This window comes from Colobus angolensis, unplaced genomic scaffold (genome assembly GCF_000951035.1).
Source record: "Colobus angolensis palliatus isolate OR3802 unplaced genomic scaffold, Cang.pa_1.0 Scaffold115, whole genome shotgun sequence".
Classification (NCBI taxonomy): Eukaryota; Metazoa; Chordata; class Mammalia; order Primates; family Cercopithecidae; genus Colobus; species Colobus angolensis.
Window position 1 is genome coordinate 4,677,837 of NW_012112586.1, and position 26,036 is coordinate 4,703,872.

At 47.8% G+C, this 26,036-nt stretch overlaps 1 protein-coding gene across 1 annotated transcript in view; it reads right to left on the reverse strand.

Moving 5' to 3' along the window:
- Positions 1–288: 288 nt before the first annotated feature.
- Positions 289–26,036, reverse strand: part of TMEM132C (transmembrane protein 132C) — a 321,687-nt gene continuing 295,939 nt past the window's right edge. Inside the window, exons 5-8 of the mRNA XM_011961262.1 lie at positions 14,188–14,393; positions 12,121–12,394; positions 10,786–10,977; positions 289–3,113 (exon numbers count right to left, since the gene is read on the reverse strand). Of these exons, the coding sequence (XP_011816652.1) occupies positions 1,908–3,113; positions 10,786–10,977; positions 12,121–12,394; positions 14,188–14,393 (1,878 nt within the window). The 3' untranslated portion in view covers positions 289–1,907. The remainder of the gene's footprint in view (positions 3,114–10,785; positions 10,978–12,120; positions 12,395–14,187; positions 14,394–26,036) is intronic.

A 26,036-nucleotide genomic window follows, 5' to 3' on the forward strand; every position in this document is an offset into this window, starting at 1 on the left:
CTGACTTTGAGCACTGGTGTGGATGATGGTGGTCTGTGAATAAACACCCTCCTGCTCATTGATTTTGGGTGCTGGTGTGGATGACAGTGGGCCTGTGAATGAAAGTCCTTCTTATTAGGAATCACTGTGGATAAGTCAAGAAACCAAGAGGGAAAAAGTTTTTTTTTCAAAAAAGATTTGGCAAATACATTGTTTTCCCTCTAGCCTAAGAGTTGAATTCTTCTGGGGTTGTATATTTTGGGGTGGGAAATAGATATTAAGTGAAATAAAACACACCCCACAAGACACTGACTTGTCAAGCCATGAAAAGCCTTTTAATGACAATTGGCATCACAGGTATAAATAAATATCTTCTTCTTTCCATCTACCATATGTGCTACAAATATATTTTTCAAAGGTCCAACCCAGGTTAGGAGGCTTCAAGGACCCTTTCTTAGCTACTGAGTTTAGTAATTAAAAAAATAAACACAATAAACACCCCTGGAATCTTGGTGAGCGCCCCCCTGCGGAGAGCATGAGGACTGCCAGGCATCTTCCTCCCGCAGCCGCAGCCAGCAGTGCACACGGAGAACGGGAGTCGGGTGGTCACGAAGGGGCTTGTTTCACTGGCGTGGTCTTCGTTGCCACATACGTGTTGCTTTGGATGAATGCGTTTTTTGCAATGTGCTGCTACACAATTATGCTGTTCAAAAACACAGTTGATTGACAATCTAACATAGATTTTATCTTTAGAGTTTATGCTGGTATACCCCACCCAACAAAGTAAGAAAAACAACTTAAAACCCCCCCAAACAGTTTTTATCTTTGTTCGTGTTCAGCATCAGGGATGTCTTGTGATAGACCCAGCCCACCAGGTTGGCTCTGATGACGCCTGGGAGTGGCCTCTTTTTTTTTTTTATTTAACCCAACTTTCTCCTATACAGGAACACCAACACGATGACAGGGGTGGAGTCCCAAGGGGTCAGGTGGTCCAGGCAGGGCTCTGTTCTCCTGCCACATCCCATCCGTATAGCCCCTCACAAGACCACACCCGCTGGCTTTGCCCTATGGCAGTGGTGATGGATTAAGGACAGTTCCTCTCCTCCCCCAGAAGGCTTTGAGAGCTCCCTCCAATTGTACAAAACCAGCCACTATCAACAAAGCCGAAGGGATACAGAAAAACATTCAAGTTACTACTTAAACAATGGATTAATTGACATTGTTTCTAGGAACCCATCTAATGAATAGGAATATAATTTATGTTTCATTTAGGAAAAATATACTGCTTGATTCTCAGAAATAAACATTAAATGTAAATGCAATGGAAGTCTAGGGCAAAGAAAAAAAAAAAGGAAAAAGTGGAAAAGAAAAGATGATCAAGTAAAGATTTAAAACTCCTTAGTTCTATCCCAAGAGGCATCCCCTGTTAAGAAATGTCTCCTCCCCAGCTGTGTGGTGACAGTTGAAGGCTGTCCTCGGAAAAGTGAATAGCAAATTAAAATGGAAAATGTCTCCTAGCAGGCCCTATTTTTATATTTTACTTCTTTATTAGAAATATAAACAGATGATTATTTCTCTTTTTATTTGTCTTTTTGAATTTTTTAACAAATAATTTTTGGTAGCTTGTCTGTAGTATGTTTTGACTCATAAAATAACCTTCCTAATTTTGCCTGTGCAGTTCAATAACGTGGTCTGCGCTCCCCATGCCCCAGACTTTATCCCCTGACCTCTGAAAATCCACCATCATTGACTGCTAAAAATCCCTTGATACAAAAATGTCTTTTCCTGACTTCAAAACTTTCCAACTGGTCTAGCATGGACCCCGGGACCGTCCCTTCTTAACCCCACTGACAACGCCTTCTGCCCCACTTGGGGCCAGTTTCCAGTACAAGGAAGGCATCCGGGCAGGGCCCTCTGGCTAGAGGGGCCTAAGCCTTATCTTTGAGTTTCTCCAGATAGTTTCTAAGTTCCTTGGGGGCGCCCACAGCCATGTCTTGGCACACCCATTTGATGTCCTCATCGGTGCTACTGACGATGGAGTTCACCGTGGGGCAGCTGTCGTCCGGGGGGATGGTGGTAAAGGTGGTGAATTTCACCTTCTTCCTCTTGGAGGTGGGCGAGTGCAGGGTGTCCTGCTTCTGTTCTCTGCCCTGCCGCCCCCCGGAGTCAGCTGACCGGTGAATCTGGCTCTGCACGTGCTTGTGGGAGCCGCCATTGAGCAGGAGGTGGTTGCTCTCCTCGCGGGCCCCCGGTCCCCGGTCTATGATGGTGGTATGCTCGTCCTGGGGCGGCGGCGCGTCCCCCATGCTCTCCCGGAACTCGGCCTCATTGCCGAGCCACACCCAGTCGTGAGAATGGGTCATGGAGGCCTGACCTTCCAGGGGCACTTGCTTGTGCCTGTACTTCAGGGCAAAGGTGGCGCAGTTGATCAGGAAGACGAGGATGGCCAGGCAGAACACCCCCAGGAGGGCGTACATCCCTATCTCCAGGTCACTCAGGCCCCGCGGGGTCTGCACCAGGTCATTTTCCTCCAGCCCACTCCCGGCCTTGGGGAGGTCCACGTGGGCTGGGAAGTTGGTGAAGTCGATGGGGATGTTCTGTAGCTGCCCCTCCCCTGCCAGCCTGCCCCCGTCTGCACGGCTGTTCTTCACCACTTTGTTGTTCAGCAGGGACCTGGCTGTGGTAGTGGCTCTCCGGAGAGCCCCTTCCTCACGCTCCACGGGAGAGCTGCCATAGAAGTGCCCATCGTGGCCTGTGCGCTCGTGGTGCTGACCCTTCTGCCGGCGGTCACTGGCGTGGTTCTTGATCTCATCTTCCTCATAGTCCCTGCGGGGACCGGAGTCAGCATCGTTCTGTCCGAACTTGACCCTGACGTTGCCGACACCCACGGCCAGGACGCTCTTGCGTTTGGATTTCTGGCAGGCCTCGGCGATCGTCATGTCCACTCGGACCAGTGGGCCCTGGCCTTCCCCTTCGGCCACCACAACGGGCCACCTGGGAGAGCGGGCTTGGGGGACGGACACGACAGCCTCGTCCTGGGAGGTGGCTGTCAGGGAGAAGTCCTTGGTGTCGTAGATGTCCAGGGGCGTCACCGAGCCATCACTGAACTGCAGCCATGTGCTGAATACAGCCTCCTGCAGGGACACAGGCAGTTAGAAGACCACCTGGGGGATGCCTCTTCCCTTAGAAACCCCCTCCTAGGAGGACACCCAGGGAAACAGGGAGCAGGACCCCCATTCCAGACCCAGCAGCTCATGCATCTGGGGAGAAATCACACAGGTTTTTTATCAGGGGCAGATAAATCACCTTAATTTAAACGAGCACAAATTGGGGCATGACTAACAGCGCCCTCATAATCCTTACCAGGAATAAACAAATGGCAAAACCAAAATCCCTAACTGAGATGAGGCTCCAGGTGGCTTTATCCACACAGTTATTGCTGGAATCAGTTAGCTGGTGCATCTTCACAGACAATGACTGGCTTCCAGGGCAGGCCCTGGTCATTTTGTCACACATTCTGTGATTAGTGGCCTGAGTATGATGAGTGGATACAGCTGTTGTCTGTATCCAGCCTGATGACAAAGGCTGATGGGCGGGTAACACTGTCAGAACCAATGACATTAGAAAGGAACCTCCCCTCTTCTCCCTGCACTGCCCCCAGTGAGTTAAGCTTTGCCTGAGAAACAAGAGAACAAGAGCATTTTGCCCTTTAAGGTTGACCCTGTTGTGCCACTGCAGATGCTCTGCTTGGCTGTAGCTGGGCAGCAGTGCTGTGTGGGGTACAGCACATGGCATTGGCTGGTGGGCCCAGTTCAGTTGTGCTGCCTTTGTTCTGCATGGGTAGCTTTTGTGGAAATTCCCATCAGAGGGAAAGAGGAAGCTAAGGGCCAGTGTGAAGGCGCTGAGTTTATTTTGCACACTCACTATACTTCTGTCAGCGTTCCAACAGCTATGTAAAAATTACTTCCCATTGTGGGGACTGGTCGAAAACATTTGACTTTATGTGCCTGGCTTCTTTTACTCAAAATAATGTCTTCCAGGCTCATCCACGTGGCTGCAAATGGCAATATTTCATTCTTTTTAATGGCTGAATAATATTCCAAAGAAAGTGGAAAGCTAGTGACCTAGAAATGCCACTCACACCCATGCCCATGTGACTGGCAGATTCTCGTGAGCACAAGGCTTCCTGCTCTCTCGCCCCCTCCCCAGGGCAATAATGACATCCTCTCCCCTTTGGGTGCCCACAACAAACATAACCTCACACAAGGCCTTGTTCTTGACTTAGCCACGGGTACTTCCATTCTGCTTCCAAGAGAGGGAACTCCCTAAGGACAGAGATGCTTAGTGGCGGCCCAATCTTCAGCACCTAGGACAGAGCCTGGGTGTAGCTGGGGAATAGTTTTTCCTGTATGAATAGAGGAGGGTGAAAAGTGCAATCCTAATCACAAAATAGACAGCCCATATCCCCTGGGCACTTGCTGTGGGTCAGGTGTTGTTTGCAGTTATTGCAGAATGCATTTTCTCCTCTTTCACAAAGTAGGATGGGCTATGCTTCCTGCCCAAGGAGAGGTTAAGAACTGTGCTCACATGCACACATATGTTCATCGCAGCACTATTCACAATACCAAAGACATAGAGTCACAATAGCGAAGACACAAAGTCAGCCTAAATGGCACCTGATCCACAGCACGTACCCAGTGGATACAGGCTCTCTACTTTGTGATTCGAATTGCATATTTCAGCCTCTTCCACTCATCTAGGAAAAACTCTCCAGCCCATTAGTGATAAACGGGATAAAGAAAATGTGGTACACATATACCGTGGAATACTATGTAGCCATAAAAAGAACAAGATCCCATCCTTTGCAGGGACACAGATGGAGCTGGAGGTCATTATCCTTAGCAAACTGACACAGAAACAGAAAACCAAACACTGCATGTTCTCACTTATAAGTGAGAGCTAAATGATGAGAACACATGGACAGATAGAAGGGAACAGCACACACTGGGCCTATTGGAGGGTGGAGGGTGGGACCAGGGAGAGGATCAAGAATAATAACTAATGGGTTCTAGGCCTAATACCTGGGTCATGAAATAATCTGTACAACTAACCCCCATGACACAAGTGTAGCTATGTGACAAACCTGCACAAGTACCCCTGAACTGAAAATAAAAGTTAAAAAAATAAAAAAAGAAATATATCCAGTCATATCATCAGGAAGAGGCAGGATCAGGGCTGGAACTGGTGTGGCTTCAGAGCTGAGCTCTTGGCCACTGTGCTAGGGACCCCCTGGAACAGCCACTGCCAGAGCCCATTTTATCAGCCCCCAAAGACCACAGCGACTCACTCTCTGCTGAAAAGGTCATGTAGCTGCCTCCTTTCCTCCCTGCCTTTTTCACAGCAAACCAGGTCTGACCTCGTGGCTTTCCGGGACCTTTGTCCCCATCCATCCCGGACACTGTCATTTGCAGCCCAGGGAGGCAGCAGCACCCTCTCCACGGGCGGGTTATGGGAAAATCCTACCTGCTGAGCCAGAGATACAGCAGCAAAGCTTGTGTGTGCTCTGAGCACGGGATGGAGATGTTGCCACTCAACATCAAAAGCCCACACTTGGATGTGATAACTACCTCTGTGGTATGGGAATTGGGAGAAAAGAAAGTCACTTGAAGTTGGACCTGTGCAAATGCAAATACAACCTCCTTCAGAACAAAACAAAGCCGAGCAACCAGGGCTGAAGAGGTGCTCATGATACGAAGAAAGAAAGGTTACAATCTGTAGGTGGGAAGGCTGCACTATAAGAAGGGTGCATTAAACATTTAGACAGGAAGGTGAGCAGACTGATACGTGAGATCACAGAAGACTCCAAAGGCTATAACATGAAGGAAACCAACAAAAAACAATAGTCTATGAAATAAAACATAACATAAAACAAATGAACAAAAATCATCTATGAAATAAAAGTAAAAAGAAATTTAAAAATTTAATTAAAAAATTAAAGAGACATTAAAAGGAGTTGAAATCATCCCAATAAAAGCAAATGGGGTCTGGGTGCAGTGGCTCACACCTGTAATCCCAACACTTTAGGAGGTGAGGCAGGCAGATCACCTGAGGTCAGGAGTTCAAGACCAGCCTGGCCAACATGGGAAACCCTATCCCTACAAAAAATACAAAAATTAGCCCAATGTGGTGGCAGGTGCCTGTAGTCCCAGCTACTTGGAGGCTGAGGCAGAATAATTGTTTGAACCCAGTTGGTGGAGGTTGCAGTGAGCCAAGATTGCACCACTGCACTCCAGCCTGGGTTACAGAGTGAGACTCTGTCTCAAAAAAAAAAAAAAAAAAAAAGAAGAAAGCGAATGAAAACAGAGCAGGAAGGAAGGGGTGCAAAGGGACATGTAGAATTAATAGAAATGAAAAATACGGTTACTGAAATGAGTGACTCAATGGGTGGTTCGAACAGCAGATGAGACGTTCGAGGAGAGAATTACTGCAGTGGGAGACAAAGCCGCCTACGTCACCCCAGATAGAACCACAGGCATATCGAGAAATAAAACTGTGAATGGGCAGGTGAAAAGAAATAAAGGAGAGAATGAGAATGGCCAACGCTTGTTTGGTAGGAATTCCAGAAGGAAACATTGGAGTTACTTGGGAGCAGCCAGTGTTCACAGCAATGATGGCTCTGCGTCCCACAGGACGGAGGAAGAATGCTAGTGATTCAAGAAAGAATTCTCATGACATCGTTTGAGCATCTGCATCTAGCTGTAGCTGACGATCCAAATGCCTGGACACGCACTGATGCATTCTGCTGTGTGTGAAGGCAGGCTGAGTTGGGTTGGGTCTTATCACTTGTGATCGTAAGCCCTGGCCAACACCAGCTGGCTCTGACGGGTGAACCTGTGCAGGAAGTTTTAGGAGGGTGTGGAGCTCTCTTTGGGTGGCTGCACATTCAGCTCCTCCTAGCTCAACTTTCAATGTTCAACTTTGCTTTTTTTTTTTAAACTTATTTTTTTTGCCCAAGGTCACTCTCTGGCTTCTGGAATCCATGTGGTTGTGCCTACAGCAAGATGTGCCAAGGAGTGAATAACCACTGTGGGCAGCCCCCAATGAAGGATTCACGGAAGTTGTTATCTTTATCCCAGATCCCTTGCCCCTCAAGTGCAGTAACTCTTCCGGCCTTTCCAGACTGGCGTACAGTCATCCAGCACACAGGAGCTCCGACTGCCCTTGGTGGTGGCTGAGTTGGTAGCAAAATCTACTCGTTGCATTTTTCTTCCTTCCATCACCCCCGACTTCTCTACTGGTGTCGTCTTCACCACCTGAATAAACTACTTGCACCTGAATCCTTGTCTCAGGCTCAGCTTCTGAGAAGACCAAAACTAAGAAGAGATGGCTCAGGGATGTTGGCGCTCACCCTTGTCTCCTCTGTCCGTATCAGCTGATGAATCACACAATCCGACAAGTCCTTCTAATGCCTCAACCTCATGCACAAATACCAAGTGATTTCTCCTTTCATTTTTCTATCCTACTTTCTTTAGAGCAAACAAGGCACAGGGGAACATGCAGGCTACTACCCTCTATTTGTAGGTGTAAAAACCTTTCAGATTTTCGATTTCAAAGTTGAAAATATCACGAACAAGGTGCCAGCCGTCTACACTCTAAGGGCTGAGATAAAAGACTGAACAGTGTGCAAGTTCATTGTGGCTGACGTTTCATCTTGACTTAATTTTTCTTCACAAACTAGATGGGGAAAGAAGTTAACATAAAACAAGCCCCCGCACGGCAGACAATCGGAATGAAAGCCTCAGAACACGGCTGGTTTGCCAAGATCTATCTCCATCAGCCCTGCTGCATGATTGAGACTAACTTCTTCCACTCGCTCATTACAGAGAGGCTGGAATGTGGTGTTTCATTAGGAAAAGCCAGCACATGTCCCCAAAGATGAGAACTTCTGAATGACTTAAAATAACACATGCCCAGAAATGATTTAGAGCTCTATCCTTTCAACAGTCATGTCTGCAAATCAGGTGAACTACGTCCACAAATCCCCCGAGTCAGTGCTAGGGGACGCCAATTACTGTCCGCTGATGAAGACAGATGGGCAACAGGAGATGGGGAGCGGCTGGCCATGCCCCATGACAAGGGGGTTGCAATGCCAATCATCCACCCTAATTCATTATCCATTCTCAGCAAACAGCTTCACGCTTTCAGCTTTCTCTCTGCCACTTTCCTCTGATCTTTTTTCTTCTTAATCCCAAATGTGAAAGTATTCCTCTGCTCTTTGTAAACCAGAAAACACCATGCTGATTTCCTGTCCCATCCGCCCCCAAAGAGAAGACTTGAAGAAGCCAGTGCTGTGGACTGGATGAGGACCTGCATGCACCCCAGGTCCCTCCTGCTGACACTCTGGGGCAAAATCAGGTAGCAACTCTCTCCTCGTTAGGCAGAATTCCTAGAATGGCCCACCAAAGATGTTCTGCCCCAATTCCCAGAACACGTGTGTGGGATGAGTGGCCACTGTCATGATTATGTTACGTTGTTACACGGCACAGTTGATAGACTGGTCTTCCTGGATTATCTGGGTGAGTCCAGTGAAATCACATGAGTCCTTAAAAACTGAGCGATTTCTCTAGCTGGTGACAGAAGGGGCAGGTGGAGAGACTGGAAGCATGAGAAAGGCTCCATGCACTGTTGCTAGTGTTGAAGCCGATGACGGTAGGGTGGGGAGTGAGAAGGAATGCAGGTGGACTTGAGGAACTAAGAGAGGATTCCGGCAAATAACCTGCCAAGAATTGGCAACCTCAGTCCTACAACTGCAAAGATCTGGATTCTGCCACCACACAAATAATTCTGGAAGAAGATTCTTCCTTAGAGCCTAAGAACTTAGGCAACCAACACTGTGATTTCAGCCCTCTGATACTCTGAGCATGAACCCAGCTGAGCCCACCCACTGCACTGTGAGCTAGTAAGTGGGTGTTGTTTTCAGCTGCTATAAGTGCGTGTTGTTTTCAGCTGCTAAGTGTGTGGCAGCTGTTACATAGCAGCAGATAACGGGCATGTCTCGCAGCACTGAGCATCTTCACTTTAGCTCATCATAGACCCCACTACTGGACAAGGCAGCCACATGGATTTTGCACAGCCTACACTGCTTGCTTATAACACCAGCCCAGCCCCTGTAGGCATTTGAGTTTGCAGTCCTTGAACTGCACTGAAATCCTGCACTTTGGCTAGAACTTTCCAATCCCCCGCTAGAAGAATGCAAGCCCCTAGACTTTGTCATCATGCCTGCGCCCTTGACCACCGCTGCCCTCTGTTCTCCTCATCATGCCTCTGCTTTGTAGCACTATCCTGCTCCTGCTGGTGCATGTCAAGGGATCCCAACCCCTACTGCTAACCCCTGGGCCCTGTCGCCTGTCCCAGCCACATGACAGCTCCTCCAGCATTGCTCAGTCTACAGTCGGGTGTGGATTTAATCTGAGCTTCCTCCCCAGACCGCCTGCCTCTTGCTGCGAGTCACCAGAGGAAACTGGGTTTGAAGCAGAATATTCCGAGTCAAGACTGTCTGCTCTGATAGAGCATCCAAGGCCCTGTGTGCTTTCACTAAAATCGTGATTGTAACAACAGCAGCCATTCCCAGGAAAAGAGCTAACACTGGCTGGCATGTGCCAGCCACTGTTTTTAGCACTCAACGTCGTTAAGCCTAATTTAATTTGCAAACGGACTCTTCACAGGTGTTGTTACTTTCTCATTAAGAATTGAGACATGGGTGAGGCATCTTGCCTGAGGTTACAGAGGAGGTAAGGGACACAGCTGTGAGAGGTTACACAGGAGGTAAGGGACACAGCTGTGAGACCATCTGGGCCTTCTGGCTCCTAACTCTACTCGTCTCATAAGTATTGTACCCATGATGACATCAGCAGCAGAAAGTCCTGCAGACAAGGCAAATACCCATATGCAGGTTGTTAAGGCTAGATGAACCCATCCTGGTGGCATTACGTGGGTCATTCTCCCCGCTCTCTCATTTCCTGTCTTCCAGCCCAGCTCTAAGAGTCATTCAGTCACTCAACCAACATTTATTGAACACCTACTATGTGCTGGCCCTGTGATGGTCACCAGGGATACAGCGATGAACAGGAGGCTTGTCTTGTAGAAGCCTATATCCCATGGAGGAGAAACATGCTTTATGTAGTAGGAAATGGGGCTGACTCAGAGCCATTTGCTGTGAGTGAAGGCATTTATGAGAAGAGGGTATCATAACTGGGTATGAAAATGAGAATGAGCCATGCTCAGTGGTGAGGGTGGTGCATCCCAGGCAAAAGCAACAGCAATTGCAAAACCCCTAAAGAAGTGCAAGGGGAGTGTGTGCCTCAAATAGGATGAGAGAGACCAAGGGTGGCAGAGGATAAAGTCAGAGATAGAGCCAGGAGGTACGTTGTGTGGGGTCATGTGGGCTGTCAAAGGAATATGGTATCTTTCTAAGTGCAATGGGAAGTCATTAGAGCATTTTAAGCCAGTAAAAGGCGTGATGTGGTTTATGGTTTTAAAGGCTTACTTTGCTCTTGAGAAGAGAGGGGAGTGCAGGGGTAAGAGCAGCAGCCAGGAGACCTGGTGAGGAGGCTGGTAAATGGTCTGTGTTGCTCAAAAGCTATGTGGGTAAGATGAGTGAGCACTTTGTCTGCAATGACATGGCTTTCAATGTGGAATGTGGTTCTGTTAACCTATCCCCATTTCTCACTCCACCCTGCCCCTTTGCTGAAGCAGGCACAGTGACTGACCCTGCTCCCTTTGAACCTCTGGCATTTGGCCCCCTACCTGTTTGGGGGTCCGCAGCAGCTCCTCAGCTGTGACCACAGCTGTTACGGCCTTGCTGTTTTCTGCATTGGGGTAAAGGGTGACAGACAGCCCAGCCACGAGCTGGATGGCCAAGTCTGTCACCGACACTTTGTCATCTAGCACGGTTATTGTCTTCTCTGCCAGGATGGAGTCAGACAGTGGAGACAACACCTGTGGGATTGGCAAGACACAAGGAAAATCCATCACACCTTTTTCCAGATGTTAGCCCCTTCCCCAGCAATATTTCTTCTATCCCAACAGGCCTGAGGTCCAGAATACAGGGCAAAGGGGTTACATATCTACTTCACTCTATACACTGGCCCATCCCATGCCTTTGTGAGAATCAAAGTTACCCTTTCCCCAAGACACCTTAATTCTCCCTGTTGAAAATTCGGAATAGATATTAAAATCCATTCTGTCTTTAAAAGGGAATGACGCCTCCTATTTAGATGAAGTATGCTTGTACAATGCACAACCTGGTTAACTGTACATGGTGATCCTGTTGAACAGACTCATGAAGTGTTGAATTATAAATTTATAAAAGTGAATTATAAATAGTTCACTCCTCCCACCACCACCACAATGTATCCTCTGCCAAAACATTGCTTTCTGCCTCATCTTGTAAGCCAAATGTCGGGCTTGAGATGTCCAGGGGAAATGATAGGAATGTGCTAACCATTCCCACATATGGTGTAAGGATCCCGAATGACATTCCAGAATGGTGGATTCAGTAGGGTGGGACTCGAGGGATTGAGGAAAAGGCTGTCCAGGCCCCATCATCTGTCCTGAAATTTTACCATTCTATACCCTTCCTCCAGTGAAAAAGAAGGAGCAGGATTTCAAAGACAGTTTGTTGAATAAGTAAATGGCAGGAAGACAGAATGACTGAAAGAAGGAAGAAATGAGAGGAAGAATCCATGCTTTTCCCCGAGCCACTGGTAGAAGCGGTGCATGGAGAAGATGATGGCTATTTCTAAGAAGGCATAGGGGGAATAAGTTAGAAAAGTATGTGTTCAGAAGGAGAATCAGAGGTAGGGTGGGGGTGCTGGGAGGTGATGGGAATGGTGGAGGCAGCCATTGAGAATGAGGTCACATGGGGAGCTAAGAGGGTGCAGCTGCCACCTTCTCCATTCTGTTTGGAAGGAGGCTGGACTCAAGATCTGGCCTGAGCTCATCTTCCTGTGTCCCCATGATACAATCTGGAGCCATCATGGGGTTGAGGAATTGGCCACAATGACCTGCCCACTCATTGAGTCTCCCTCAATACTGCATATGCACCCAGTGCTGGGGACACAGAGACTCCCAGCTCCCTACCTGGATGGTCGTCATCCCAACCTCTCGCCCGACTAGGACCCGGCTGTCCTGGAGGGTGGCCACGTGAGGTTCCTCCAGCTTCATGAAGTCTGCCACCAGGTGAGTGATGTCGAACTGCCAGTCGGGACTAAGCAGGTAGCTCGGCTGGCCCCACGGGCCGGCGCCCTCAGACACAAACTGGGTGAGGACCCGCACAGTGGCGTGCTGGTACTGCAGCGCGCAGCCCCGGCCCCGCCGCTCCTCCTCGTCCTCATCCTCGCTCTCACGAGTGGGCCTTGTGGGAAGGGACAAAGAGCTCTCAGATCCAGGGAGAGGAGTCTAAGATGTTCTTGAGACAGGCAGGACCTGCCTCAACCTCAAGGAGATGACATTGAAGACACGAGCCCCAGGACCACGCAAGGGGCACCAAGCCTATCTCTAGGCAACACGAAGCGATGGGCATCTCTTTCTCGAATACGTTTATTGAAAAATAAAAGACAAGGGCTAATATGTACTAAGCCTGCACTGTCTCATAAGTAGGCATTGGCCACATGTGGCTATTTTAATTTTATTAATTAATGAATTATTATTACATTTTCAGAGACAGGATCTTGCTCTGTTGTCCAGGCTAAAGTGCAGTGGTCCATCCTAGCTCAATGCAGCCTTGAACTCCTGGGGTTAAGGGATCCTCCTGCTTCAGCCTCCTGAGTAGCTGGGACTAAAGGCATGCGCCATCATGCGTGGCTAATTTTTTAAAAAATTCTGTAGAGATGGGGTCTTGCTATGTTGCCCAGGCTGGTCTTGAACTCATGGCCTCAAATGATTCTCCCACCTTGGCCTCCCAAAGTGCTGGGATTACAATTATGAACTACCACACTGAACCCTAAATGTTAATTTAAATAAATAAAAATTAAATAAAAAATTGAACTTCCCTGTCACATTGGCTACAGTCCAGGCACTCCATAGCTACTTGTGCTAGTGACCACCATGTTGGACAGAGGGGTTCTAGAACATTCCACCACTGTAGAAGGACAGAGCTGTCTTACACATTTGAGATGTGGCAGGTCCCACTTTATGCTTCCACATGTATGAACTCTTTTTAACCTCATAATACTATGAGGCAAACTCATAATTATTCTCATGATCAGATGAGGAAACTAAGGCACAGAGAGGTTAGGTAGCTTGCCCATGCTCACAAAGCTAATTAGTGGCAGAGATTGGGTTGGAGCCCAAGGAGTCTCAATTCTTTCCCCTCAGGGATGTGGAACAAACTCATTGTCTTGGCCACTCATGACCACAAACTAATCTAAAGGACTGGGTAGATTCACAGCTGTCCTCCCCCATCAGGCCAAATGCCTTTAGCTTCTCCTTGTAGAGATCGATTCCGCATCTCACTGTCCTACTTACTCTTCTTGAGATGCTCTCCCTTACAAGAAAGGCCCTGGTGCCTGGGGGACTGTCAAGAAAAGAGTCCTGATGGTCTGGGGTGGAGCATTCCAGGCAGGAAGCTGCAAACTCAGCAACACCTTCACTTAGCTAATGTCTGCTAATCTGGGAGTCACAGGGCTGAGAAAACAAGGCCCCATACTCTTACATGTGACAGACAGACAGTCCGGAAACTCAGATAACAAATTAGAGGTTTTTAGCAAATAGTGAGCCCAGCATCCATTAGAAATGCAATTAAATTTTATCCAATAATTTGATCTGCATGGAACATTTCAAGCTTATAGATGTGCATAAAGCACAGAGAAGGACTCTGACTTTTTTTTGGAGAAAACAAACCGAACTTCAAATTGCCTGGTAACCGAGATGCTAAAAAAAATGCATTCACTCCATCGTGTCATTTTGGGAGAGCCACTTTCAAGAGACAGTCTCATATAAGCCCCGGTGTAGAGTGAGGACAGCCTGGGTTTGACACAAACCTGATGTTTAGCAGCTTTTGGGCCTGGCTGGGATATCTGGGAGCCTTGGGGAGATTTAATTGCTGAGATGATACCAGCATCTCCTAAGCATTGGATCCTTTAGTGTTAAGGTCAGTAAATAAACTTGTTATTATGGCTCTAAGGCTTCTCCCCATCCGAGGCTCACCTCTTACTGGTCACAATGGGGACCCTCCAGCCCTTTATCTGGCTGAGCTCTGTGTCAGAGACCTCGATCTGCAGGGGCAGCCGGGGCACCCACACGGTGACATGCAGGGGGGCGCTCAGGTACTGGTATGTGAAGTTCACCACCGCATCCATCTTTCCTTTGATCTCTTTGCCATTGACAAAGATGTAGTCGCAGCGGTCAGACACCTGCAAAGACAGAGGGAGAAAGGATGGAGGAGAAGTTCATGGGGCCTTGGAGACCATCCTTTTTTTGTTTTTCCTATTATCTTGCAAAGCACAAATGCTTAATTCAGGTTTCTCCTAATGCAGAACCTGAGACTAGGATTCGGTGCACTCAGTTTAGTTTTGAGTTGACCCCAGGGAGCAGGGGTGAAGGAGCAGATGAGGAAGACAGAGAAAGAAGAAAACCCAATAGGAAGGTGTATTTTTGAGGTTGCTACAGGGACCATGGGCTCAGTTTTCAGAGGCTTCATGAAAAGTATCTAGAATTGTCCACCTGAGGAGTAAGAGGTGGGAATATTTTTAGCTACCATCTCTTATTCCTACCAGTTGAGGGCTTCCCTGCCTGGGACAGAAAACAGAAGGCAGATTGAGGTGAGATTGCAATCAAAAAGTGAACCTGAACTTGCACAGAACTGCAGCTGTAGCTGAAATCTGGGTTAGCTGAGTGATTTGATGTGAGCACCAGAAGATTTTGCACCCTGGGCAGGTGTGACTTTTCAGAAAGTAAGCTGCACCCACAACCCACCTCATCCAGCCTCCAAGGATGCAAAGGGCCTGTAGTGCCTTCCTCCCCAGCGTGGTTCTCACTAATTCTGAGGTCTCTCCCCTCCATGCACATGCAGGCCTGATGTAGGTTCTTCATGGTCCCCAGGTTTTGGCAAGGCTGGTCCCTGTGCCTGCAAGCACCTTCCCATCCCTATTTGTCGGACCTACCCCAGCTCAGGGGTCCCTGGGACAAGTCTTCTATGACCCCGTGGGATTGTTTATATAATAAGTGTTCATTATGTGAATGGCCGATCACATTAGGGACTACCAACCTGTATCTGCTTTCCCTATGTGCCTCCCTTTCCTTTTCCCCTTTCGGGCAGATTGCTGTCTCAGGAAAGGGATGAGACAGAGCAGAAAGAAAAATAAACACACAGGCTAAAAAAAATAAAGTTTGCAAGTATTTGGCTTTTGTGTTCCAAGATTATTCATCCAAATATGACTGTATCAACCAGCCCACTGGGCATTCCCAGTGTAGCAAGGAAACAGCAGAATGATGTCTGTGTTTTCAAGCAGGCAGGAAGGGGCAACGTGGACAACAATGAGGGCCATTGGGGAGGTAACCTGTGCGGACTGTGACCGGTAAAAAATGTCCCCTACGAACTGCGAACAGAAGACTATAAGACAAGATGTGCCCTTCTCCAAGGCCTTGGCAATAGTTAAGTCCCCTGGAAATTAGACTGGCATTCTGTTTCTGCCATCCTGATGAATTGAAAACTGAAAATAGAAACCAAGTTGGGTTATCGAGAAACAATATGACCCCTGTTGAATAGCCAAGCTTATCAGATGTGATTTAAATTGGTCCCAGGTGTCCATATCACCTCTTAAACTAAGAAATCTTTGAAGGCAAAAAGTACTTCTTGTTTATTTTTCACCTCTGGGTTCCTTACACCAGCTGCTTATGAAGCAGGAGCTCAGTGAAATGGATATTGCATGGATGAATGGATGGATGGATAGATGGATAGACAGATGAACAGATGGATGAATGCACACACTGATGCATAGACAGATGGACAGATGGAGGAATGAATGGATGGATGGATGGACAAGTGAATGGGTGCTGGATAAATGGGTGAATAGGTGGGTAGATGGATAGACAGATGAACTGACAGATGGATGCACACACTAATGGACAGATGGATGGATAGACAGGTGAATGGGTAGTGGACGAATGGGTAGATAGCTGGATAGATGGACAGACAGATAAGCTGATGGATACATGCACACCCGGATGGACAGACACATGAATGGATGGATGGACAGGTGAATGAGTGGTGGACACATGGGTAGATGGCTGGATAGATGGACAGACAGATAAGCTGATGGATACATGCACACCCGGATGGACAGACACATGAATGGATGGATGGACAGGTGAATGAGTGGTGGACACATGGGTAGATGGCTGGATAGATGGACAGACAGATAAGCTGATGGATACATGCACACCCGGATGGACAGACACATGAATGGATGGATGGACAGGTGAATGAGTGGTGGACACATGGGTAGATGGCTGGATAGATGGACAGACAGATGAACTGATGGGTGGATGCACACACTGATAGACAGACATATGAATGGATGGGTGGACAAGTGAATGGCTGGTGGATAAATGGACAAATAGGTTGATAGACTGATAGACAGGTGAACAGATGGACAGATGCATGCATCGATGGACAGACAGACGGGTGGATGCATGGATGGATGGATAGATGGATGGATGGACAGGTGAATTGTTGGTGGATAAATGGGTAGATAGCTGGACAGATGGATAGATAGATAAACTGACGGATGGAAGCACACACTGATGCACAGACAGATGGACAGAGGGATGGATGAGGAGGGCCTTCCCTTCATGGGGACGCCTGCTTCAGGACAGTCATCAAGGATCTTGGGGTTGATGGAAGATGCAGTGAGAGACGGAAATGAGATGGAGCCAAAAGCCACAAAAACACAAGAAGTTAATTCAAAAGTTTCTAGAAAGCGCTCAGGCAGTGTTTCCTAACCTTTCTTGGGTCATTCACTCTTTTGAGAATACACATAAAGCTAATTCTTGCTAGAGAAATGCACACACTTACAGTTTAGCAGAACATTTCAGAGTTAATGAAGTCACTCAGAAACCCCTCACATAGCACTTAGCATACTAAGCTATAATTACCGATTTGCTTGTCTGTCTGCTGTCTAGATCACGTAGGTGGGAAAGAACAGAGTCCCCCTCTGGAGGTCTGTGGCCTCGGCCAAATAACGTTCAGTGCTGAGTCAAGAACTGTAATCTGATCACCCTCTCTTTCCCCAGCTTCCGGGAACCATGGATGGCTACTCTGGGCTCAATTTTCATCTTCAACTTGCACTTCCGTTTGGAGAGGCAGCTGGTAAGGGCTGGGCTGAGAGAATTTCCTCCATCTGCTGGGGACAGTGGCAGGGAGCAGCTGGGAGGGGAACACACGGATGGATCTTCTCATTCATGGTCAAGAGTGGTTTAAAAATGTTTACATGCTGATTAAAGAAGGAAGACAATTTTAGTTGCTGTCCCAGGCTTGTCATTAGCGGGTAAACACTGTCCTGGATCTGGGAAGGCATTAGCATAACAGCCGAGCAAGAGTTATATCAGTAATCACTTCTTTAATCAATGTTGTAATTTACAGACCATTGACTTTTCTCATTTATTACCTTTCTGAGCTCTGGTGGGAGGAAACCTGGCCGCTCCCGAATATATAAATAATTAAGAGCAATGCCAAGGGTATGAAGCTGCCGTGCATGATAGAGCCATCGTCACTGCTATTCCTGAAGGTGTCATAAACGTCTGGGGACATCTCAGGATGCATTAATCATCTCCTAAGTGGCTAGCAGTGAGAACCACCATATGAAAAAATGAGCCCGCTCATCTGCAGAAAGGAACCAAAACCCCACAGGAGTCTTTTTAGTCCCTCGGCTTTGTTTCTCAGACTGCTTTTCATCTTTCATTGTGGATCAGCTGCCAGTTGAGAAAATTGCCCACTGGACTCCACTCACTCTGACGTTTAAGCTATGCGGGCAGAATGCATGGTAGCCACGGCCCAGAAATCAGTGTCTGCCTGTGAGGACTCAGGGGCTTGGTGGAGCCACATATGGTCAGTTGCCATATTCTGTTATCGCTCAGGCTTTGGCACCTTCCTGAGACTGCACCTGCCTCCTAGGAAGAGCCTGGGGGTCACTTTCCAAGGGGAAAGCAGAGGCATCTGCTGGTCAGTCATGGATGTCCCCTGGGAGCCTGGCCTGAATCGTCCTCTAGCCAAACTGGTTCTCAGACTTGAGCAAGCCTCAGGGAGGGCCTGTTGGCACAGACTGCTGAGCGTCCATCTCAGATTCAGCAGGTCTGGGTTGGCGACCCACACGGGCATTTGTAACCAGTGGCCGCGGATGCTGTTGCTGCTGCTGCTCTGGACACCACTTTGAGATCCACTCCTTGCACCCTCGACATCCTGCTCATGACGGTAATCGTTCAGTTATGATGCTTGAAAGTGCGTCTCTGTGCTGATAACTCCTCAGCTCCTGTCTCTGGATATCCACCTGCCTCTTCCACATCTCCACTTGGGTCTCTAATTAGCATCTCAAACTAATCCTGTTCAAAAACCAAACTCCTAGTATGGTTTTTGTGCATCTCAGGGCACTGAGGTTGTGCTTGAATGAAGTTCAGACACAGGAAAATCAAACGTACATTTCTTGTACACCCAAGTTTGTGGACCTGCTCCATTAATACGAATGAAATGCTCGTACACCGTAACAATCCCTGCTTCACATCTGCAAGGTGCTTTCATGTCATTTTCTTTCTTGTTTTTGAGCTCAATTGTTTTATTGCACGATATGATAAATATAGTTAATAATGGCATATTGTACATTTCAAAATTGCTGAGAAAATTTTGAATGTTCTCACCATGAAATGTAAAGTATTTGAGATGATGAATATGCTACTTAGCTTGACTTAATCATTGTATTAAGAACACATTTATTTATACATCATATCACTTAGTACCGCATAAATATATACAATTATAATCTGTCACTTTACAATAAAATAAAAAATTAAAAAAGAAAACAGAAAAGAAGGCCGGGCACGGTGGCCCATGCCTGTAATCCCAACACTTTGGGAGGCTGAGGTGGGCGGATCACTTGAGATCAGGAGTTTGAGACCAGCCTGGCCAACATAGTGAAACCCTGTCTCTACTGAAAACAGAAAAAAACTAGCCAGGCATGGTTGTGCACACCTGTAATCCCAGCTACTCAGGAGGCTGAGGCAGGAGAATCCCTTGAACCTGGGAAGCAGAGGTTACCGTGAGCTGAGATCACACCACTAAACTCCACTAAAAAAATGAAAACAGAAAAGAAACCCAATTTTTAAAAAACAAGTTATAAGGCTTTATTTTTTACCATAAAATCAATTTTGCCTATCTTCCTAGGCCACCAGGTTTCTTCTGGTTATTATTTGCTTGATTTGTCTTTTTCTCTCTTTTACTTTTAGCCTTTCTGAAGCCTTCTGTATCCTGGATGTTTTAGATGATTTGTAAAAATAAACACTTCCAATGATTTTCTTTTAGAATGTTTTCTCTATAATTCATCATTCTTTTGCTGGAACTTTTAACACATTCGTGTGAGTGACAACGGATGTTTTACTTGGATTTATTTCTACCACATTATTTGTGCCATCTATTTGTCCATCCTCTTTTCTTTTCATTTTGCTTTTTTTAAATCTCATTTTCGCCTTCTTTGCCTATTATTTTCATACTCAGTTTTTCTAGAGCTATGGACAGCAGTTATGATCCTATTTTGTAGATGAGAAAACCAAGGCTTGCCATGGTTGCGGCTCATCCAAGATGGAGAGTTAAAGTGAGAACTGCCAGTAAGAGTCGGTTCCAGATTTGACTGGACAGTTTCAGCCATGTTGCTGATACTAGGATTATGGCCTTGGCTGAGGTCGTCGTTTCTGCCATGTGACTGTTCGAGTTATTTGCATTCCTGTGGGCAGGTGGGCAGGGGAAAGGCAGGTGCTGAGAGAGGCCACTGTCCAGCAACTGTGGCATGCCCGTGGCAAGGGGCCAGCGGCAGTCCGGAACCTCTCCTCAAGTGGCTCTGCCTGCATTTCCTCATCCCATCCCCCAGGGGCCACTCGGAAAGGCTGTCTCTTTCCAAGTCTAGGCAGGGAACAGATGGTCCACACAAACTTGGAACTTGAGGACTGCTGATCGAAGGGGCAGGTAGGGTTAAGGGAAAACAGTGTGAGCAGGGAAAGCATGCCAGGGCTTAGAGGTAGGCAGTGAGTTGGTCTGCATCCTCCAAACTCATGTCTTCCTAGAACCTCAGACTGTGAGCTTGTTTGGAAACAGAGTCCTTGCAGCCCAGGGGCCTCTTCTCAAAAGTTGCCTCTGAATCTAGGGCTATTGTTGGAAAATGTTTAAATAATATCTCCTTTTCAGCTCTGGAAAAATCCTTAAATGATGTACAAGTTCCTCTCTGATGTGCCTGGTTATCTTCCCTGTGCATCATCTGTGGTTTTCCCACTGTTCACTCCACCCAGCCACTGGCCTCCCTGCTGGTTCCTGAACATGCCAGGCACACACCTGCCCCAGGGCCTTTGCACGTGCTGTTTTCGTTGCCTGAAGGCTCCTCCCCTACTTATCTGCCTGATTTGTTCTTCATGTCCGTCAGCTCTTTAATACAGTGGATCTCAACCCGGGCAATTTTGTCCCCCAGGGGACATTTGAGCATCTCTGGGAATCTTGGTTGTAACAAATGGGAGGATAGATTTGCAGCCGGTATCTAGGGGATGGAGGGTAGGATGCTGCTCAACATCTTACAGTGTCTAGGCCAGTCCCCCACAACAAAGAATTAACCCACCACAGATGTCAATAGCACCGAGGCTAAGAATCCCTGCCTTGCTCAGATGTCAACTTCTCAAATATTCTTTCTCTGCCATTTCCTTTTTTTGTGTGTGAGACAGAGTCTTGCTCTGTCTCCCAGGTTGGAGTGCAATGGCACCATCTCGGCTTACTGGAACCTCCGCTTCTCGGGTTTAAGCGATTCCCCTGCCTCAGCCTCCTGGGTAGCTGGGACTATAGGCATGCACTACCATGCCCAGCTAATTTTTGTACTTTTTAAAGCAGAGATGAGGTTTCACCATGTTGGCCAGGCTGGTCTCGAACTCTTGACCTCAAGTAATCCACCCACCTTGGCCTCCCAAAGTGCTGGGATTACAGGCATGAGTTACCATGTCCAGCCTGACATTTCCATTTTAAATGGTAACTCCCCCGAACCTCCCTTCCCTCTTCCTTGCTTCCTGTCTCTAGCTTGCTTACTGCCATCTGATGCACTGCAGATTTTACCTGCTCGCTTCGGTTATTATGTGTCCTCCCTCATGGAACCTAAACTCTAGGATGGCAGAGATTTTTGTCTGTTTTGTTTACTGTTGTATCCCTAGGGCCTAACACCTGACATACAGTGGATACTCAATAAATAATAAATGCATGCTGAAGAATGAATGAATGAATCAGAGCTTGCAAACTGGTGGCCTCCCATCACATTTGGCCTACACAGTATTGTTGTCTTTTTCAACAGAGACGGGGTCTTGCTCTGCTGTCCAGGCTGGAGTGCATTAGTGCAATCACAGCTCACTACAACTTCAAACTCTTGGGCTCAAGCAATCCTCTTTTCTCAGCCTTCCAAGTAGCTGGGACTACAGGCATGGACCACCATGCCCAGCTAATTAAAGAACATTTTTGTTTTAGAGATGGGGTCTTTCTATGTTTCCCAGGTTGGTCTCCAACTAAAGGGCTTAAGAAATTCTCCCTCCTTTGCCTCCCCAGTCTATGGAGCATTAAATGGCCAGAGCTGGTCTCAGCATCAGTGGGGTAGAATGTTGCCAAGGTAACCACCACATGTGGCCTTGGCAGGGAAAGGTGCTCAGGTATCTGGGTCACTGAACACTCCCTATGCTCAGGGGACACTCAGGGGTACCTGCTCACCCAGTGCCCCCAACACTACCCACCTATCACACACACACGCACACATGTACACACATGCACACATGCATGCACACATACACGCATGCACACACACAGGAAGAGATGAACTTTTATCAGTGATTGCTTACTTTATAACAACAGCAAACATTCATTGACTGGCCACAGTTATCCAGGCACCATTCTAAGAGGCTCACATGGGTCATCTCTCTGAGTCCACGCTATAAACACAGGAGGGCACTATTATATTTATCGTATCCATAGTGCAAATGAGAAAACCAAGGCGTGGACAGGTGATGTACCTTGCCCACGATCCCACGGCTGGTATTCATAAGTCAGGATTTAAACACAGCCAGCCAACCCTAGAGGTCTGCTCTCAGCCATGATTCTGAGCTGGCTCTGCACTCAGGGAGGCCTGCCTTCTCCTCCATCACGGACAGGGTCTATTTCCTCTCCCCATTGATGTTGGGGCTCTGGCCAGGAAAACATGAGCAGAAGTGACAGCCATGCCTGGACCAGTCCAAGCTTGGACTCAGGAAATGTGTCCTTCTGCTAGGCTTTGGAACTTGACCATTAATAGCTACTTCCTCCAAACCCATAAGCAAGAATAAATTGCAATCGTCTTGAACAACTAAACACTGGAGTTGTCTGTTACACAGACTTGCTGACAGATTCATTCTGCTAAGAGATGTGGACAATCCTGACTGTAACTTTCAACGGCTTTTACACGGTTTCCCCTCTCTTCCTTACCTCTCATTCACCTTTTCATCTTATTCTATTTTCTCTCCTGTTTAGGTAGAGGACACTGGCAAAGTTGAGAAGAAAGCAGGCTTTGGCAGAGCCCTGATCCCGGATTTAGGAGGCTTCCCAGGATGTGGGAAGGCTCCTGTCAGAGATTCTTGCCCTGGAGGGGCCACCGTTTCAGGACATTCACCAGGACCTGACTTTGGGACACTAGTTTAGAATCCCTTTCCTCTCGTCTCCTGCGCCTGTTCTCACCCCAGGGAACTTCTGGCTGATCTGGCATCTCCTGTGCAATGTGCCCTTCCCCTGCAGCAGCCAGAGCTGAAGTTTTACATTTTAAAGAGGTCTCTGGTGCAATTTCAGCAGTTCTCTCATTACTAAAGTGCATTATAGCTACTTCTTTGACATCAGTGAAAGAGAAGGAAAAAGAAAAAGGCAGAGAAAAGTCAGGGCTAAGCAATATTTCTGAGACTATGTCTATGCTCTTCCCCTCCCTTTTACATCTTGCCCGGTGAAATGATGGCCAAACAGAATTCAAATGGCCAGGCAGAAATCTGTTCTGTGATAAATCACACTTTATCCAGCTGACAATGCACAACGCTGCCAAGACTTGGACACATCTCCCGTCGTTCTCGGCTCGGGACTAAAGTCCATGCGGGGAGTTGGCAGCACTAATGGGCTGCCTGGCCCGACTTGGGGAGGAGGAAGGGGAGATGGCTGGTTGCCCACCCCACTTGGGCCGAGGAGACAGGCAGGATTGAGAGTCAGCGCAGTAGGGACCAGAGAAAGGCATACTTTCTGACAATAGCACATGCTTCCTTGTAGGATCCAAATGTTGTGGTTAGGAACACAGGCTTGCATCTGTGTTGTGCTAGAGTCTGCCCTGCTCTAGGATTCATTTTCCTCATCTATGAAACAAGGATTCTTTCTTTCAACCAATACTTTCTGTGCCCCTACTATGTGCTAGGTGTTTCTAGGCATGGAGATACAGCAATGAGTGGGAGAGACAGGATTTCATTTAGAGAGTGGGAATAGATGGTAACAAGTAAAAAGAAAATAATTGTGAGCAATAAATGCTACAATAAAAATAAAATAAGAAAACATGACTGAGAATGGTGCAGAGACCTCTCTCGTGAGGTGACGTTTAGGCCGGAGATATGGGGGAAGAGGGTTCCAGGTAAAGATTCAATTAAGAGGCGCCAACATTTTTATTTATTTATTATTTATTTATTTATTTATTTATTTAGAGACAGAGTTTTGCTCTTGTTGCCCAGGCTGGAATGCAACGGCACAATCTTGGCTCACTGCAACCTCCGCCTCCCGGGTTCAAGAGATTCTCCTGGCTCAGCCTCCCAAGTAGCTGGGACGACGGGTATCTACCACCATGCCTGGCTAATATTTTGTATTTAGGAGAGACGGGGTTTCACCATGTTGGTCGGGCTGGTCTCGAACTCCTGACCTCAGGTGATCCACCCACCTTGGCCTCCCAAAGTGCTGGGATTACAGGCATGAGCCACCATGCTTGGTGACCAACATTTATTAAGTGTCTGCTGTATGCTAGTTTCTGTTCTAAGAGTTTATATGTGTAGATTCCTTTCATCTTCACACAAACCATTTTACAGGTGAGGAAACCAAAGAACAGAGAAATCAAATAACTGGTCCAAGGTCTCACAGTGAACAGGAGTCAGAGCTGGATTTGAAAGCCACCGTCTCGGTCCAGAAAAGCCTCACTTAACCTCTCACTTACACTGTGTGAGGGCCTGGAGGGAGGAGTAATTGTGGCCTGTTCTAGAAAGAGAAAGAAGGTTGGCAGTACAAGGTCAGAGAAGTAGGCGGAGCGTGTCATACCAGGAGAGAGCAGCAGGTTTACCAGGAGAATTAAATAAGAAAGCCTACAAGTAGGGGAATTAGCCCAGTGCCCGCAAATAGCAGGGACACATTGAAAGTCTGTGGCCAGGTAGAAACCTCAGGCCTGGCAGATGGGAATCTGTAGAGGGCCGGGCAGACGGAACGTATTAGCCCCAGAAGGGTGTTTACAAGGGGGTTGGAAGAGGAGAGTGTGGAGAGGCTTCCAGGATGACAGCCTTAATCAGATCTGACCGCACCACGCATGCAGTTTCCCTCCCACAGCTCCTGCCCCAGGTCACCCTCTGTACCATCTGCCTTCTTTCTCCTTAATAAGGCACTCGAGATCCTAAAGCCCTAAAACACAGAAGCGGACGCACAGGGAGGACGGCCATGTGAAGATGCAGGCAGAGAATGCGGTGATGCGTCTACAAACCAAGGAAGGAATGCCCCGTTCCAGACGCTGGAAGAAGCAAGGTGTCCGCCAGGAGCTGTTGCCTGGGATTGTTCCTTAGAGGCCTTGGAGGAGGGGTGGCCCTGTCCACACCTTGACTCCAGACTTCTGGCCTCCAGAGCTGTGAGAAAGTAAGTATCTGTTGTTTAAGTCACCAGTCTGTGGCACTGTGTTGTGGCAGCCCTGGGAAACTGTGACAGGGTGTGGACACACTGCTCCCACCTGGGGCGGGCGATGCACTGTTTCAGTAGCGTTACATGTCTGATATTTTCTTCCTGCATCCATTTTCTGATTTGGAGTCATTCTTCTGAAGCTTCCTACACACAGACAGTGTTAACGGCCACGCCAGCGGTGCTGGGGCCTCTCACAGTCAATACAGTACCAACGCCTTCCTAGGAGAACCAACGGCCAGCACCTTGCTGGAAGACACCCAGAGAGTACCCCATTCTCCCGTTCCTCTCTGCCCTTGGCTACATCGGGAACCATTGCTTGGAAAACCCATTTATGGGTGGGGTTGACATGGGCTATTTCCCTAACCCAGGCCACATTAGAAATGGAGTGGAGGTGCTGGAACAGCGAACAATCGGATGGCAAAGAATAAGGGGGTGGAGGAGAGGAGCCCCCACTGTCATCCCAAGGAGCTTCCTGTGGCCGCAGCCCTAGTTTCTCTGGGGGTCTTCCCTTGCCCCACTCCAGTTTGGGAGTTTGGCTGAAGCTCCGCCTCCAACCAGAAGAGTGAAATCATGTGACCATGACCTAAGCCAATCAGAGCTTCTCATTCCCAGCCACAGCGATTGGCTCAGGGGTTAGCAGAGGACCTAAGCGGGAGCAATCAGAGGAGCCCTCAGGATTTTGATTCAGGCCAGGCCAGGCAAAAGGTACATGCTCTTTTCTGCTAGATTTCTACCTGTAAAGATACCATCTGGGCCGGTCGTGGTGGCTCACACCTGTAATCCCAGCACTTTGGGAGGCCAAGGTGGGTGGATCACTTGAGGTCAGGAGTTCGAGACCAGCCTGGCCAAC